At 41.0% G+C, this 19,331-nt stretch overlaps 1 protein-coding gene across 2 annotated transcripts in view; it reads left to right on the top strand.

The window, feature by feature from the left end:
* PLA2G4A (phospholipase A2 group IVA) overlaps positions 1 to 19,331 on the top strand; it is a 171,005-nt gene that overhangs the window by 67,175 nt on the left and 84,499 nt on the right. For both annotated transcript variants that reach the window (XM_045983484.1, XM_045983485.1), the window contains 2 exons: positions 9,737 to 9,885; positions 10,574 to 10,687. In XM_045983484.1, coding sequence (XP_045839440.1) covers positions 9,737 to 9,885; positions 10,574 to 10,687 — 263 coding nt within the window. The remainder of the gene's footprint in view (positions 1 to 9,736; positions 9,886 to 10,573; positions 10,688 to 19,331) is intronic.

Below are 19,331 nucleotides of genomic sequence, written 5' to 3'. Positions count from 1 at the left end.
TTTAAGTGTGTTTTTTAAGACTATAAATAACGGGGTCATTCCTTTACAAGTTGGTTTTGACTACATGAGCATTCATTTTTTTAAGGGGTTCACTTCTTCTCGAAGGACTCTTGACGGATTTCGAAGCGATGTGACACGAAAGCCACAAGTTAGTGTGAATTGAGGGGAAAATGATAGAGAAAGATATACTAAGGGAACATTTGTAGAACTAGGTAGGAAATGACAAATAGTAATATCTTTTATTTGCACAAAGGCTATTGCACTGAGAAAAAGCTCATTGAGTTCTATGTGGAGCTATGACAGGCGCACGATGGTTGCCGGGAACTCGGGTAATGGGAGGCGGGTATAGAGAGATGTCCCTCAAAGGATATAAGATGGATAAGTTCTGGGAATCTAATTACAACGTGGTGATCATAGTTAACAATACTGTTAACGTATTGTTAACATAGTTAACATATGTTAACATGTATAACAGAGTTAACAATATGTTAACAAAAAAACACTGTGGACAGTACTTAACAATAACAATAACATAGTTAACAACTATGTTAACACGTAGTTAACAATACATAGTTAACATAGTAAAGAATTGCTAATAACAATATTAGCAGTATTGGGAATAATACAGTATTTAGAATATTAGCAATTTGGAAGTTGCTAAGAAAGTAGATCTTCAAGGTTTTCATCACAAAAAGAAATGGTCTTTGTGGGAGATGATAGAGTTGCTAACCAGCTCTACTGCGATAATCACTTGGCAGTACGTGTATCAAATAATCATGTTGTACATCTCATATCTCAATAAAGCCGAGAAAAAAGTTACAATAGGGAGAATAACTGATTATGTAATAGAACAAGGTGGAGCACAATGCATCAGAATTTTACAAGCTGATGGGAATAGAAACAGTATAGACTACATTTTCTTTTAAAGATTTTATTTATTTATTTGACAGAGAGAGAGAGAGAGATCACAAGTGGGCAGAGAGGCAGGCAGAGAGAGAGGGGGAAGCAAGCTCCCTGCTGAGAAGAGAGCCTGATGCAGGGCTCGATCCCAGGACCCTGGGATCATGACCTGAGCCGAAGGCAGAGGCTTTAACCCACTGAGCCACCCAGGCGCCCCTAGACTCTCTAAAAAAGATTTATTTATTTGACAGAGAGAGAACGAGAGCATAGCAGGAGGGGGAGAGGGAGAGGGGGAGAGAGAATTTTAAGCAGACTCTTTCTGCTGAGCGCAGAGCCTGATACAGGGCCAATCTCAGACCTTGAGATCATGATCTGAGCTGAAATCAAGAGTCAGACACTTACCTGACTTCACCACCCAGCTGCCCCAATATAGACTACATTTATTTTTCTAGACTCTTTGCTGAGGATAGGAAGGATCTTGAGGAATTGGCAAAATTAATGAAATTTTGTTTATTTCATTATTGATCTGTATGTGTTTATAGGTTGAGAAGATGTGGCCAGGGCAAAGCAAATAATTACAGATTCAATTTGGGGCTAGGGATGAATGAGACATAGAAGAGGTAGAGAATAGTATGAAATTGAAAGAAGAGGGTATAGAGCCTTTTTCTTCTATGACCTGAAGGTCTTAGTATGAATTATTTTAAATAGATCATTTAGTATGAATAAATACATTTTCTAATTATAAATACTGCTTTATGATTGTGAGGTCTGTTGAAGGGAAATTGAATGAGTACATCTAATCCTCTCCTTTTGTTTTCCCAGGGAAGGATGAGTCTGAGTTGTGTCCTTGGATGAGGAGGAGTGGGTAGGGAACTTGAGAAGTGCAGTAAATTTCTGGACAGTCATGTGAGGAGTGAAGATAAAAGGAATAAGGGATTCGTATATGTTGGGTCAGGTGGATGACTCAGTGGTCATTGGAATGGGCTGAAGTAACTAGAAGCAGAGCATTCATTTCCCCTAAGTGCGACTTAGAAGCCACAGATTAAATTAATTTTAAAAATGTCTGAAGGGTTGAAAAGCCACTGTCAACTGGGATTTGAAGGACCAATGTCCTAGAGAAAAGAAGTCACTGAAATAGCTGATTCCCCCTTCAATCCACTACTGGATCTAGGTGGGTTTGGGGGGTAACGGGACACAGGGATGTGGGAAATAGCTAGGTAGTGAAGAGGCAGAGAATCCATCAGAGCTTTGGCAATCTCTAAGGACTTGGGGACACAAAAACTGCATTTCAGAACTAAAGCCAGTTAGAATTTGATGGGCAAGATCTCTGAGAGAAGGGAAGCCTAGAGAAGCTGAAAGAGAGCGCCTTCACCATGTCCACTAGCCAAAGTCTTAATCTGTGCAGGGCAACAGGCTGAGAAGCAAACATGAAGTCCCCCCAAAACAAAGCAGAGACGTTGGCAGCCTCACGGCGCTAAGAGGGGAAAAATACTGGAGATCAGAAATGCCAAATATAAGCCTACTAGACAGTGGGAATGAACAAGAGGTAGGCTGAAACTTGCAAGGATTTGAGTCAATCTCAAGCTTGAGATTTGGGGTTAAATTGAGGAGATGCGTCCTATTCTCGCTGCCTGCCAGCAGATAAGCTGGGTGCTCTGTGGAGGTAGAGCTAGCTGCCTCACAGATTCTTATAAAAAGGTCTGGCATTCTGCTGAGAATTGCCAAGTGTTCCAGAAGATAAGATCAAGGGGCACCTGGGTAGCTCAGTGGGTTAAGCCTTTGCCTTCAGCTCAGGTCATGATCTCAGGGTCCTGTGAGCCCTGCATCAGGCTCTCTGCTCAGCGGGGAGCCTGCTTCCTCCTCTCTCTCTGCCTGTCTCTCTGCCTACTTGTGATCTCTGTCTGTCAAATAAATAAATAAAATCTTAGAAAAAAAACATGCGAATAAGGACTCAATCTCATAGTCATCAAAGATCTATGAAATAAATTCACAGAGATACCATTATAGAGCCACCCGATGGTTAAAATTACAAGACTGGGAGTATTAAGTATGGGAAGGATGTGCTGTCCTGTGACTGTTAGCACCAGGGGGTATGTACCATGGCATAATAATTTCATTTCTAAGTAATCCAATTCATAGGAATCTTGCAGCAGATACCTACATGGGTATACAAATTTGTACGTCACCAAAGCCATGTCCAAGGATGTTCATGCAGCACCTTGGTAATATCCCAAACTGTAAACAATCCAAATGTCTGTTAACAGTGACATGGATAAATCTTTTATGGAATATTCATTTATACAATGGAACAGTTTACATCAATAATAATGAACACGTTGTTTTACGCGGGTCAGCGTGGATGGATCTCACGAACATAATGGTGGTACATATTGTGGTATTGATTCTATTTATATAATGACAAAAAGCAGGTAAAAATATTCTCTGGTGATAGAAGGCAGGGTAGTAGTAGTCACCCTTCTGGAGGTTGTTGAGGGAGGCTTCTGGAATGCTGGTAATGTTACGTATCTTGACTGAAAACTCAACAGACTACAGTTATGATCTGCTAACTCTTAAGCCTGTATATTATCCTTCAACAAAAACTGTACGTTAAAAAGAGAACTAAACTGCTATTGATATTCATACATTTATTATGAGGCTAACAGTCCCTTTCCCGGCCAGCCACTTGGCCAGCGTGGTACAGGAAAAGTGAAAAGGTTGGCCATCACAAACCCTTTAAGTTTTTAAACCTTTAAGTCAAAAAGATTTAAATTCTCCTCATAATTGGCATTGTCATGAAATCATAAATATTTCAAAGGAGGGATGACATTTGAGGACAATTCAGATTCATTTATTTCAACAAATTGTCATTTAATTTTTGGTCTTGACTGTGGTATTCCTATTTTGGTGGTGACGGAAGCAGAATGCTTGAATATCAGCCCGTCACCTTCCATAGATTGCCAACTAACACACCCCACGTACCTTATTCTTGGATTTGTTTTCATGTGACACTTGGAAATATCTTTAATGGCTGGGAAGAAACGGATGTGAGTTACTGGATTGTGCTTAATATGGCCTATGGGCGGAATAACTCCATGACAGAAGGTCAGTAAGCCTGCTGGCTTCTCGGTGCCAAAGTGTTTCTGCTTTTCTGTGGCTGTTAACTCATATCAGTGTTGTTTAGTCTATTCTAATAATATGTACTTTTTAAAAAAGATTATTTATTTATTTATTTATTTATTTATTTATTTGACAGAGAGAGAGGGAGAAAACACAAGCAGGGGGAGTGGAAAGGGAGAAGCAAGCTTCCCTCTGAGCAGAGAGCCCAGATGCAGGGCGTAATCCCAAGACCCTGGGATCATGGCCTGAGCCGAAAGCAGACGCCTAATGACTGAGCCACCCAGGCGCCCCCTAATAATAAATACTTTAAACCATGTTTTTCAAACTTGTGTATATAAGAATCACCTGGTTAAGTTACTGAAGATGTCAAGTGTTTTGCGTTTTCGACACTCCAGGTGATTCTGTGAAGATGCTTTAGAGGAGCGCGCGCTGAGAAACCCACTTTAAGCTCACCGTCAGCGGTAAGAGCTATTTGGAAAGTGATACTCTGACTGTGAATTTGGGAGAACTACCCCTTGGGGGATTTTTTTTTTTCTGTTTATTACAAGAATTATAACAGGTTGTAGGTCATCGTTATTTAAAGCAGAGGGTTTACGTTGCTGAGCAAAGTGGATATGAGAAAGCAAACGGAGGACATTTAAAATAGAGCTTAAGAGTGTGGAAGCCGCCATCAGCCCCTGTCATGAATCACATCGTATTTTGCTCAGACGAAGCTGAAATGACAGATGGCCATCTGTTATTAATTTAGGCAGGCACTCCTTAAACTACTAACATAACTGCTTTAGGAGGGGTTTTACAACCCAGGATTTCTGAAGCTATTTCTGGTACATGCAGTTTCATGTCATCTCATAGGAGCAAACGAAGATCTGTATCCCACACTTGCAACATTTTTGTTTGTCAGGATTTCAATAAAAGGATGAGAGGTGAGAACCTCTTTGCCCACACCTTACTTCTTTGGTTTACCACCTGTTTGGCTGGAACGAATCAAGGTGAAACCGAACCGGTGACTCAACACCTGGTTACCCTATAGGCCTTTATTCACAAAAATGAAGTAAGTGTACAGGAGAAAAAAAAAAACCCCGAACATTGCTTTTCCTGCATTTGCCTTTTTCTTCTCCCCTTAATGGATATATCTGAAGCACTGAGCTCAGCTTTATTGTCAAAATGGACGGCTTTCCCTTTCCAAAGCTTCCCTGAAGCTTTCTCTTTCCGAAGCCAATGAAGATTATAGATGATATGAAGAAAGTGAGCTCTGTGATGATCATAATCTGATGTTAAACTCGGGTCCTAAAACTCCTTTTCACCCTGCAGCGTCCGCCGCTGCTGGGCATGTTTCTCTAGACTTGCAAAGATCAGCTGTGGTGCCGATGGCCGTATCAGAGTTTGCAGCTGGCTGTGGTTTTCGACTGCCCAGCACCCTTTGACAACTTCACGTTGAGGTCTCTTGCTAATGAAGCAAGGGGAGAAACTCATGGAAACTACCCCTCTTGATAAGAGTTGCAGAATATTGACTGTATTTAAAAGTGAAAAGCGGAATCCAGAGTGACAATTGACCTGGATTCTAATTTGCTTTTTAAAGTCTGTCTTGGGGCACCTGGGTGGCTCAGCGGGTTAAGCCTCTGCCTTCAGCTCAGGTCATGATCTCAGGGTCCTGGGATGGAGCCCCGCATCGGGCTCTTTGCTCAGCAGGGAGCCTGCTTCCCCCCCCCCCCCCCCGCCCCGCTTCTCTCTCTGCCTGCCTCTCTGCCTACTTGTGATCTATCAAATAAATAAATAAAATTTTTTTAAAAATAAAAAAGCTGTCTTTTTTGAAAACCTGGTGATTCACAGACCTGTCCCCCTGGGGCTAATAATACATTATATGTTAATAAAAAAAATGAAAAATTAAAATAAGAAATAAAAATAAAAAGGTCTGTCTGATCAAGATATCCACTGACGTGTTTGACAAAATTGGTAATTGGGGATCTTGGTTAAGGGACGGGCTCATGATTTGGGACCTCATACATGTTTTATGTTCATCCTTTTGCATGTGCTGATGTACGTACTGTTTGCTGCCCATCAGAACCCCCCTGGAGCCACCCCGGATAGATTCTATCTAACTGCCATACAGCCACCTCCCCATTTCAGCAGGAAGCAGCGGGAGCTGTCATCATCCTGTTCCCTAAGGGCAGTTAGGATTACTGTTCCTGGGAGAGGAAGGGACAGGTGGCTAGGTAGAGAGAGATAGAGAGGTGGCTAGGTGATCAGGCTCACAGAAATCCCAAAAATGTGGAGGTGTGGGGAAACCAGAGATAAGGGAACAAACCAGACCACCCTGCCCTAGGCATGTGGGGTGGGTGTCTTTTTTATGATAATCACCTGTGACCAGCAAAGAATAACCAGACCCTAAAAAGGAAGTAAGCCGCTGAAGGTGTTGCAACTAGTCCTTGCTCGATGGTGATACCAGCAGAGATGGTAGAAGGATTTAAGGTCCCTGGTTAGCGTTCCATAAAAGACCAGCCCTGAAGGCCTTCAGGGCCAACCCCGTGGGAACCCCTCTCGCTCTTGAGAGCTTTTTCTCTATGTTCACTTACTTCTATCCCTTTTCCTCCCCACTCCCCCCCAAAAAGGTCTGTCTGTGGATGTTTTGATACCAAGGGTAGTGTTGGTGTCTTATATGCTTTTTCCTTTATCATTTGGTCGGACTTAGAATTTGCCGAAGTATAGGATCAGCACGGAACATCCAGAATGCTCGGACACTGCTTCTCTCCCTGACTGACTTATGCTTGCTCATTTTGCCAAGTTCTTTTCCAACATGTTTTCTCCCAAGGAGCGTAACTTTCTGCTCTCTCCTTATCGGTTGGCCCGAGAAAAGCTCCCCCTCCTCTCCTCAGATTCAAATGAAGACCAATACCCAAAGGCAATTTCTCTGCCTACGATTTGACATTATTTGTGGGTAATAACCCGGTGACTGAGTTACCAGTCACTGGCGTAGTGTATCTGCTTGCCTCGCGTTTACTCTTGCCTCTAAAATTAGGCTGTTAGCATTTGACTCACTCAGATCGTCCAAATCTGCAGTTTCATGTTGGGCTGCTTGACAGGAGGTTCCTGGCATAAAGCAGGCGCACAAATGCTTGTTGAATGAATGAGTGATATTTATCGTTTGCGTGCCTCCTCTTCCCAGACACTTTTTGTTTTCCTGATTTTTTTTTTTTTTTTTGGCTTGGTTTTGGGTTTTCTCGTATTTTGGGGAAACAGAAAAGAGCATTAGCCCCATGAGAAAGAACCTGCCCTGTGGGATGAAGAAGAGCTACAGTTTTATACATTTAACATGAAGTCCCAACATGAAAATCATGTGCTGACTTCTACTCAAAAGAGGAAAGATATTTTTCTTGATGAGCTTCCACCACCTGCCGTTCTAAATATGTCGTTTTATTTCTGATTTACAATCAGAAATTGCAAATGGTGCTCTGGCACCTTGGCAGAAATATGGCTGAGGCAAAGGAACATCTCGTTGGTCGAGCAGGTGGGAAGGGTCACCTTGTCGCATGCCCTTCTCTTCTTGGGCCCATTTCCCCTCGCCTTCCTTCCTGTTCAGTCTTCTTGTTTTCTAGTTTGTCTTCCATGATCCTCTTGAGAGAGAGAAGCATTGAGTTAGAGATTGCAATATATAAGTGTCTCAGACCAACACGTCGGATGCCTTCCACTCGCATAATATTACATGCCAGCTATACCTCTGTGAAAATAAAAAATAAATAAGTACATTCCCCCAAACTGCCTATTTCCTTTTCTCTTAAAACAGGCTATCAAAAGTATGAACAGGAGGTGACCTACATCAATGCCAGCTAGAATATTTGTTTAAAAATGCAGATTCCTAGGCCCTCTGCAGCTCTACCGATCATAGGTCTTAGGGGATGAGGGTCAAGGGTCTGCACTTTTAACCAGAACCCTAGGCATTTATATTGTACTCTTTTGAGGCTCAGCTGCCCTTGACCAATGGTGCATTAAGTCCAAGTGAGGAAATTAAATAAGGGACAATTCCAAATGCATATACCTCGTTTGTAGATCATTCCACTTTACAATAAAAAGCCATACTTAAAAAATGCGATCGCCGCATAGAACTATGAACAGTGCTTAAAAATTAAGTGAAGGGCATTGGTTAAATTGTTTGATGACCATAACTATTGTTGAAAGACAAAATATATTTTTAAAAATTTTTTTCTTTGAAGAGCAATAATTTGAGAACTATTATTTTTGCTTTTCCTTTGTTTTCAATCTTTATATCTTTCTGTGTGGACCTCTGCACCACCTTCTCTCTCACTTTCTCTCCCTCTCCCTTCCCCTCCCCCCCTCACCACTTACATTCCTTCCTCTCTCTCCCTCTATCCTTTCCCCCGCTTTTCCATAACTAAGTTCAGCTCCTCTTTTGACACCAATGCCTACCTTATGATCTCATCTTTAGCACTTAGGAGCATGATGTCATTAAGAGAATAGTTGTTGCGGCTGGATCTTCCTCTGAGACTTACTAGCTGGATGATATTAGACAGATTGCTTAATATCTCTCAGTTCCTGTGGCCTCAACACTAAAACAGAGCGCTTATTTGTACCACATTTGGGAGATTTGAACCAAACTAATGTGTGTAAAGTGCTTAACAGAGATCCTAGCAGTCATTACCCAACCGTTGGTTTTTATAGTTTTGAATTGCAATGATTACATGGGAAAGGATGTGTTAAAGAGAAAAGTCGAGTCCTTAAGTTAGGAAATTTTTGAGTATTGTGATAGTTGTTAGGTTCTGAAGAGATAAAAATGAGTAAGACTTGATCACTGCCCGCAAGTTGTTGAGTCTTGTAGGAAAAGACAGATACATGTATAATTACATCCATAAAATATAGTGTGTGCAACGTTGTAAGATGGTGGAGGATTCAGTGGAACCACTAAGGACGGAGTGATGAGTGTTTCTACTGCTTCGTGTCAGTTGCCTTGTTGCTATCTGAATATATAATGGGAAAAAATTTACATAGTTCTTTATTTGCCATTGTTTCCTTCTGTTTAAAATGGCAGCCACACCATGCCCTGACTCAGGCCTTTATGTACAAGAGAAAAGCTGTCACTTCCTTGAGACACCCACTTCCATCTGACTGAATACTTCTATAATAAATACAGAAATATCTGTTCATCACTAATGCAAATGCCAGCCCGTTAAGAGTTGTTCAGTGTACAACCTGTACAGCTATACAAGGCAACCCTATAACTACAAACAATATTTATCTCACACTGACTTTCATTATTTTGTTTGGCAAATAAAGTAATTAGGATAATTTTTCTAATGTAGACAAGCACCATGATCCTGAACCCATGGTCTTGTCACCATCATTGTCCAGGGTGAAGGTTATACTGTAGTTAGCTGGGTGTAGTTAGCTGGGTTAACTGTTCTCATCATTTAGCAGTTCCCCTGAGGTGTTGACTGAACATATCCTTTAGGTGAATAGAGGAATTCTGAGTATATCACCTCATAAACGATTCCTTCTCCCGGGACTGTTATGATGGGCAGGGACATAACACATAAGGAGTAGCTATAACCTGTGGTGTTCTTCCCTTATAGAGTATGTCATCTCAGATATTTTAAATATGTTCCTACAGATTCACCAAAAATAATCTGACAGCACATACTAATAAAAACAAACTAGGCATTATGAATCACTTTTTTGCATCCCTCTCACTTGTGTTTACTGTCTACAGTTGACACTCCAGATCCGTATGTGGAACTTTTCATCTCCTCCACCCCTGACAGCAGGAAGAGAACAAGACACTTCAATAATGACATAAACCCTGTGTGGAATGAGACCTTCGAGTTTATTTTGGATCCTAACCAGGAAAATGTTTTGGAGGTCAGTGAATCATTTGCGGACCATTCGATGGTCATCATTCACGTTGAAGCTGGTGTTTGAGCTTGTCCCTTTCGTGCCCTCTTTTCCCTCGGGCAGGTGTAGGTGGGGTCCAGCTGTGCAGCCCGGAACACTGGGCTGTGGATGGTCTACGTGAAGTGATGTGAGTGTCCAGGGGGAAGCACAGGAGTTAGGTAGGGCTGGGGAGAATCTTTTATCTTCCTCGTGTGCTTTGGAGAAAACATATTTTGTGTTATATAGAGGAGGGTCCAAGTACAACAGAATAGCAATATCATCAATGGATTCCAACTTTAAAATAAGTTAGCTTTGTTAATCTAAAGTTTCTAACTGAAAATAAGTAACCTGAAAATAAGTTAAAATAGATCTTTCCCAAAATGGTTGTGTGGATTTTCTACATTAATTTATTTCTCATACTCCAAAATGGCAAGGTTCCATTTTTGAAAACATGATCATGAATAAGTCAATCAGGAAAATGAGAAAGTTTATGATTGTTTTAGTGTCAGAAAGAAAAGACAAGGTATTATAGCCAGTTGAATATTGAGGGCCTCGGTTGGCTATTAAATATCATTTGAGAACTCTCATTTTTTTAAGTGTGGTAGAAATTTTAGATATAATTTCCAAAGATCGAAGAGAAATTGTACTCCTGTACTCTATCTTTCAATCTCTACAGGTCACACTCATGGATGCCAATTATGTCATGGATGAAACTTTAGGGACAGCAACGTTCCCCATTTCCTCTATGAAAGTGGGAGAGAAGAAAGAGGTTCCTTTTATTTTCAACCAAGTAAGTGATGCAAAAGGATTATTTTTCAACCTTATGTCAGATAAAACTCTATTTATTCTGGAATCTTTTTATTTATTTGTTTGTTTGAATGTGTGCTTTTTAAAGAGAAAATTTTGTGTTCCCTTTTACCACCTGTCCAAATCTTTTTATTGTTCTGATATTTATAAGCTTTGATTGAAGTATTCGGCTAAATAATACAGAGCCATTAATCTCTGTTGTTGCTCTAAGTGAGGCAATGGCTTTGGACTCCCCTGTCCCCCCACCCCAGGAGGTCTTTGAAAACTTTTGAAAGGATAAAGGAAGATATAAAATCTGAGAGGAAGGGCAGAGAGAGAGAAAGAGGGAAGGGCAGAGAGAGAGAAAGAAAGAACTCAAAAAGAAAACTTCTGGGGGGCAACTGAGTGGCTCAGAGCAACTGAGTGGCTCAGTCAGTTAAGTGTCCGACTGGATTTTGGGGCTCCCGTCATGATCTCAGGGGCATGGGATCAAGACCCACATCAGGCTCCTTGCTCAGCGGAGAGTCTGCTTGGGATTCCCTGTCTCCCACTCCCTCTACCTCTCCCCCTCATTCACATTCTCTCTCAAATAAATTTAAAAAAAAAATTTTTTTTTAAAGAAAATTGTTGGAACATCCAAACTATTCCAAAATTACATGTTTAGCAGTAAATTAAGCCTCTGTGGGGGGATATTTATGTCTCAAATAATCCTCAAATAATTAGGGTTACAGCAATGAAAAGTCAGCAGGCATGGTCAGAAGGAGTAGGTTTTGGTTTTTTTTACATTTCTAGGTTTGCTCCGTTTCTGCAAGTTTCAATAATTTAGGAATAACAAAGCCCTAGAAAGATTATTAATACAGAGCAAACATTGGATTTTGAATTTTATTAAAAACTATTTTAGAAGTTTACAGTGACAAATGTAAGCGACCAATGGACCAGGATCCAAAAGGCTGGTTAATGTATTAATTTCTTGTGGGAAGAGGCACCCTGTTTTTGCTCATCCTTGGAATGACTTCAAATTGCTGTCTTCACGCAAACCTGCCTGCTCCTTAACTCTTACCTTTTTTCTGTTGCTATCCCAAGTGACCTCCTCCTTCTCTGAAGCCCTAAGATAATTATCTATGGTATTCATTGGGACTGAGTCATTTAAATTGTTCAATTTCTTATCTCCTCCCTCTCACCCTAAACCAAAATCCTATAGGTAAGGAATACTGGTTATGCATGCCCAGTGACAGAGGTAATACATGTTAGGTCCATTATTAAACAAAAGGAGACTGAGACAAAGTGAAAGTTATTTAAAGCTTTATTTTATGATAAGTATTAGAAGTTAGACTGATTGGTCAGGGGAACGAGACTGAGACAAGGTGAAAGTTGTGCAAAGCTCTATTCTATGCGAAGCATTAGAAGTTAGATTGACTGGCCAGGGCCGCCTCCGAAGAGAGCGACCCCTCCCCATCTTATATCCTCAAGAATTGATTGACTGACCAGTCAGGACTGTCTCCAAGAGAGTGACCACCCCCATTTTACAGACTCACGAATCAACTGACCGACCCGTCAGGGCCATCTCCGAAGAGTGCGACCCCTCCCAGCTTCACAGACTAACTTTTATAGAGCAAAAGCCTGGCCACACATAGGTGGCCAATAAGATTGTAACATTGCATAGTCATGTTAGGCCACACACAGGTGGCCAGTTGAATTGCAATTTACCCTATAGTAGCTGTTTAAACTAACCTATCACTCTGGTCAGAATTGGCGCTCAAGTTTGGCGTCAAAAGACAGGGTTTACATTTTTTGGTGGTTAGGGAGACAATATGCGTGCTTTTTACTAATTGGATGTCTCCATCTGCCATGACTTGTCCTTGTATTTTGGGCTCTGTTATTAGGAACTAGCCGACCATATTTTACTGGTTTCCCAGACTTGCTTCTAAATAAGTTTCTCGGGGGGCGGGGGGGGGGGGCAGGGTGAGTTTAAGTTTTACTGCACAAACAACAAAATGGCTTTTAACCAAGATGGAGTCGCTCTGGCTAAATAGGCCCTTACAATACACAGTTTATATTTACCAGATGAATGTATACCTGTTTAGAAACCAACTTAAGCCCAAAGGGCTACCGTTCATGTGAGCAGGGCAGCCCAGCTGTCTTGGGGACACTCCAGTCCCACATGCCCTGCTGACTCCTTCAGCGGCTCCAGGAAGTGTTTTCTACAGGTCTCACTTCAGTACCAAGAGATATGCTCTCCACAGTTCTGTTGCCTTTGTTTTTTTTTTTTTTTTAAGTTCTGATGTTCATTCCTCTAGCAAATGTTTCTTGAAGTCTGCAGTGTACCAGCCACTGTGCTTGGTGCAAGGAAAATGAAGAATAAGACACAGGAGCCTCTTCCCTCAGTTACCTCTCTGTGAGGGTAGAGGTGAGGTGGGGGTTGGGACAGGAAGTGGGCAGAGGAGATAGAAACATGTGAGAAATGAAACCCCCGTGCGGTGAGAGAAGCCGTCAATCAGGAATGTGTGGTTGGAAGACGGAATAAAGATAGACTGTTGTCAGAGGAAGCCAGTGACCACAGCCTACAAGTAGGTGATTTTGAATAGGTTGAACAGGGAACATAGTGGTTAATGCCTTGGCATTGGAAGCTAGGTTGGTGTTTAAATGCCAGCTCTGTCCCTTACTATCTGTTTCATCGTGGTGAAATTACTTACCTCTTCCACGTCTTGATTTGCTCATCTGTAGAATGGAGCTAATATCTTGTAAGAGAGTTTATGATGATTCATTTATGATTAAATGACTTAATTTTACTTATATATAATATATCCATATAATAACATATAGTATAATTATATTACATATACATGTATTTTAAAATCATTTAGATGTAATTATTTAATTGTACTTTTTATAGCATATTACATAAGATATAGATTACATATTACTTAGTTTATATGTTTATTAAGTATAAAATTTATTACATATGAAATATATGGGGGGGGCACATGGGTGGCTCAGCCGGGTGAGCGTCTGCCTTCAGGTCAGGTCATGATCCTGGGGTCCTGAGATTGAGCCCCGCACTGGGCTCCCTGCTTAGTGGGAAGTCTGCTTCTCCCTGTGCCTCTGTCTCTGCTCATGCTCTCTCTCTCTCAAATAAATAAAATCTTAAAAAAAAGAAATATATAATAATGCTTGGTTATAGAAATACATATCAATACCATATGCACAGTCAGTCTCTGCACAGGGTCTGCTAAGGTTTCTCTTTCGCTCTCCCTCTGCCCCTCCCCTCTTTCTCTCTCTAAAATAAATAAGTAAATTCTAAAAAATTATTACATGCACATGGATGTATCCATATATAACTATACTTTTATGTAGCTTTTTTCATAAGATACAATGTGTTGCTTAGTTTGTGTATTTATTAAGTACAGAATTTATTACATATTAAGTATATAATGATGCTTGGTTTTAGAAATATATATCACTTCTGTATGCACATAGATGTATCCATCCATACATAGAGTGCTTAGAACATACTAAGTACTATGTAAATGCAAAGGCATGGAGTCTTGAAACCAAGTCGGGGCCTGACAAGTTACGAGGCTTTGCAGGCACATGTCTATCTGTGGTGGGGTAAGGTGTAGAGGTGGCCACAGGCTAACATCCCCCAACCTTCCAAGGCGAGTTGCTAGGACTGGTTCTCAATAAACGTTTGTTGAGAGCTTTGTAAGCATGGATTGGCCTCTCCAAAGTATGTTTTCCCCCCTTTTCAGTCTGATCATGGGGGGAAGATATTGGAGGGAAACATGCATTTCCTCTTCTCCTGTCATTTCCTATGGTTAGCTGTGTAACCTCCGGGCTCTAAAAAAGACTTTCTACATTCCTGCATTTAAAGTAGCTTACATAATTAGTTTCTTTAGTGAGCCTGAGAAAACAGTTGACCAAACAGCTTTTCTTCATCACTCTTTTCTTAAGAGTCCTTTGAAGTTTGTATCTGAAGGACAGTTGTTTACCTGTTGGTGCCCTGCAATGGTGAAGGGGAGAAAGGTGAATGCATATGGCTGGGCGGAAAGCTCCCGAACACCCCCCCCCCCCACCCCTGCAGCATTACCCAGATCACGGGGCTTGCCCTTTGCATGCTGTCTAGCCCTGCCTCACCTCTGCATCCCTTCTTTCAGAGGAGCATGGGCTTCTTTCCCCAGTTTTCACAGAGGTGAGACAGAACAGACTGTGAGGGAATAATGTGAGCAAAAGAAGTTTTTAAACAATTCTTGAATTTGATTATAGCAGTCTGAAACAGTAAAAAACAAACAAACAAAAAAATTCTTGGATTTGGCAAAGAGAAAAGAGAGAACACAGGTTTCCTGCCAAGACATTATTAACAAAAACTTCTTCAAAATTTTGACATCCAGAAGTCAATACTGAGTCAACAGAGAGTGATTTCTGTCGCCAGCAGCCAGCTAGAGAAAGAACGGGAGTCTCCGGATGGAGATTGCCAGATTCCCACGGGCTTGTACTATCCTCTCAGGGAATTGGGAGATCCATTCTCTGATTTTGTCTTGGTCACTAGTCTCCCTCTACAATGTTTGATTTGTCACTCTTTCTGCCTTATTTTCTTCATCTCTAAAATGGAATTTTTTTTTAAAGATTTTATTTATTTGACAGACGGAGATCACAAGTAGGCAAAGAGGCAGTCAGAGAGAGAGAGAGAGAGAGAGGAAGAAGCAGGCTCCCTGCGGAGCAGAGAGCCTGATGCGGGACTCGATCCCAGGACCCTGGGATCATGACCCGAGCCGAAGGCAGAGGCTTTAACCCACTGAGCCACCCAGGCGCCCCTAAAATAGAATTTTTGATTAATTTATTTGTAAGATCCTTTCTAATTTATAAAGTTCTATGATCAAGAAAGAATACCTTTTTATATGACCATTTTCATTCAAGAATTTTTAATTCTTTACATTTTTACAGATATGGAAACAAAACAATAATAATGCAATAATAAAAATTTTTCATCTTGTGCCCACCCAGGGATGCCAAAAAAATTTATTATATGATTTTAAAATACTGACCTATCAGTAGATTATTTTTTTAAAGATTTTATTTATTTGAGAGAGAGAGAGAAAGAGAGCATGAGCAGCAGTAAGGAGTAGCGGGAGAGGGAGAAGCAGGCTCCCCGCTGAACAAGGATCCCAATGCAGAGCTCCATCCCAGAACCCTGGGATCATGACCTGAGCCAAAGGCAGACACTTAACCAACAGAGCACCCAGCCACCCAGTAGACTATTTTTTAATATGAGAATTTGAGCAGCTAAAATTTTGTAGCTAATACTTTGCTAAATGTTAAGAAAGCTACAACAAGTTCATCTTCAAGGAACTAGTAATCCCTTTGGAAAGGAGTAAAACATTCATGTGTAAACTGATAAGTAATACAATAAGTAGTGTCATGAGGCATCTGTTCATTAATTTACTTACTTGGGAGTTATTAAACACTTGTATTCTAAGCAGTATTCTAGGTGATGGGCAAACAGTAGAGGACGTGACAGATGATGTTTGGGTTCCCAGAGAGCTTGCATTCTAATGGGGGAGGTATCTAGAAACAGAAAGTAAAGGACAGTCAGTACAATATCCTCTAGAGAGAAATACTATGAAGAAAATAGAGCAGAGGGATATGCTAAGGAATAGTTGGTGGGCAACTGAAGTTTGTATAGTCAGGGAAGGGCTTTCTAAAGTGTTATATTTTTCTCCAAATTTTATTATAAAAATTTTTAAGCATGGAAAAAAGTTGAAAGATTTTTATAACTGACACATAGACTCTACAATTCATGTTTTACTGTGTTTACTTTGCCACTTATCTGTCCTTCTACCCATCCATCAAACCATCTTACTTTTTAAATACCATTTATTTATTTTAGAGAGGGGGAGGGGAGAGAGCGGGTGGGGCGGGAAGGGACAGAGGGAGAAGGAGAGAGAGTCTTAAGCAGACTCCTCACTGAGCACAGAGCCCTATATGGGGCTCAGTCTCACAACCCTGAGATCACGACCTGAGCTGAAACCAAGATTTGGCTGCTTAACCAACTGTGCCACCCCGTGCGCCAAACCATCTTACTTTTTTGATGCATTTAAGAGCAAATTGGAGAGGCTGCCTGAGTGGCTCACTCCGGTGGGCATCTGACTCTTGGTTTCTGCTCAGGCTGTGGTGCTAAGGTCAGGGGATCCAGCCCTGTGTTGGGCTCTGCCTCAGCAGGGAGTCTGCTTGAGCTTCTGTTTCTCTGTCTCCCTCTGCCCCTGGTCCCACTCATGCACTTTCTAAATAAATAAACAAACAAATAAATTGCAGACAACACTATCCTTCACCCCTAAACATTTAGCATATCATTAACTAGAGTTTAGTATTTACATAGTATAATTTTAAGTGTCAAATAGATAGTGTAGAATGATATGCACAAGTGAGAGTTATAAGAAGGAATTATTCATTCATTTCACAAACAACTATTAAACACCTACTGTATGTCAGACATTCTTTAGATACTACCTATTCCGCAGTGAGCAAAACAATAAGAATCCCTCCCCTTGCAGAACTTCTATTCTACTTAGTAAAGGAGACAGGAAGCAAGATAAATAAACAAAAGTTATTTACATTAGGTAGTGATAGCTATAAGTGCTAAATAAACCAGGGAAGGAGGAAAGAAGAGTTTATGTATGTAAAGGGAGTTGCAAGTGCAGTTCCAAAAATGTGGCTAAGAGCATCTCTGATGATATTGGGGGGTGGGGGGGTGGTGGCAGAAGTTGTTCAGAGTAGAAAAGTCCGGCAATGGAAGTTTGCCTGGAGTGTTGAGTAACAGCACTGAAAAGAATATGCTGGAACACACTGAGAAAGACTACTAGGGTTTGTGGTAGGAGATGAGGACGGGGAGGGGAAGGGGGATGGGATTTCAGTGAGTTACAGTGGATACCAATAGTTTAGGCTTATCCTTAAAGGAAGGATGTGGTTGGATCATGAACGGGGTGGAGAGAATAGCCTGGGCCTTTGCTCATAGTCATGGGACTCGGAAGGACAAGCATGTTCAGGAAACAGTGTCTAGACCACTGTGATGGGAGCAGAGCATTCGTGCATAAAGGAAGACGGGGTACACAGGGGTCAAACTACAGCAGAGCTCAAATTTGAGATGTTAGAATTTGGATGTTTTCTTACTGACAGCAGTGAATTGTGGAAGGTTTTTGACCCGTAATGGGGAATTTCAAGAAACAGGATTTGGCTTCTTCCTCAGATGTATTAGGAAGCAGCAGGTTAGGACGGCCAGGGATGAGTATGAGGATTGCGGCAGCAGCTTTCTTGGGTCTGCAGGAGCCGAATGGAATGATTGCTCGGGGCAGTGAAACCAGCTGGAGCTGTAGAGTGGGAATTTACACTGGATCCATCTGGCTCTTCCCAAGACTGATTTATCACTCAATTTTTGAACTTCTTTTGTTGTTTATTATTTTGTTGTTGTTTTTAGGAAAAAGCCAGTCTTAGGGCTGGGTTCACATTTGTTTTGTTTTGTTTTCTTCCTGGCCTTTAGGGTTAGGTAGTGTTTATTGGTCACAAAGTGAGAGAGCATCACAGTTGTCATTTGAAAGAAATTGGCAGGACCTGATGTTTTGGACCGCAAGCTCAGAGTCCGTCAGCCACTGCCTGGGTTGGAATCATGATCCTGCTACTTAATGGCCCATGTGATGTTAAACAAGTTATTTTTTTTTTCTCTTTTCTGTGCATCATCATCTGTGAAATGGGGCTGTACATAGTACCTACCTCTTAAGGTTGTGGTTATGGTTAAATTAATTAATACATGGAAAATTTTTGAACAGTGCCTGGCCCAGTATGCACTAAATAAATACTAGATATTCTCATTATAACTGGCCAGATTTAACTATCTGTCATGTGCTTACTTATTTGTTTGAACTTAACAAAATGAATACACACACACACACACACACACACACACACACACACACACATATGTATATAGTTTAGTGATTTCTTTAGTGATCATTTAGCACAGCTCAAAAATGCTCCAGTCATCCATTACTGAATATATCAAGTGTGACAGTGGGTTACAGAATCCCATTTTAAAGTGGAAAGACATACCATCTTCAGAATTTGCTGTGTTTTGTGTAAACAAAGTAGCCCCTTCAAGAGAATCTTAAAAATGCTGAGGTTCTGAGGGACAGTAGAGAAAGATTACACTTCTTTATTCTCTAGCTGAAATTAGTTTGTATAGGCCAGTACTTTGAGGAAGATAGCCTCTCAGGTTGACGTGGTGTGGTGTATTTATTTGCCATCTTTATTTAGATGTTAGTGGTATTGTTTAAAAATAGCCATGTCTCATGGCCCCAGTGGTATCTGCTTCTGACTGATTGCTTTCTTTGATTGTTGCTAATTCATGATTACAAACTGGAAGATGAATGAGGTCGTTCTATAGAAGAGAGAGTGGCAAAGCTTTAAAAAGATGGTAGTTTGATGCTGAGTTCAGAATGTGAAGTTAGTGTCAGGATGATTTCTTTGGAAAACTATATTAATGTGTGAAGACTAAGATTACAGTTTAGCTAAGTGAATGAGACAATGCAGAGTTTGGAGGGGAAGCAAGAGGACGGTATTATTTGACGAGAAGTCTGGGGGATCTTTGGCTAGGAGGTGAA

The sequence above is a fragment of the Meles meles genome, chromosome 17 (genome assembly GCF_922984935.1).
Source record: "Meles meles chromosome 17, mMelMel3.1 paternal haplotype, whole genome shotgun sequence".
NCBI classification, from domain to species: Eukaryota; Metazoa; Chordata; class Mammalia; order Carnivora; family Mustelidae; genus Meles; species Meles meles.
Note: the sequence above shows the minus strand (reverse complement) of the source record. Positions and strands in the feature narration are given on the sequence as shown.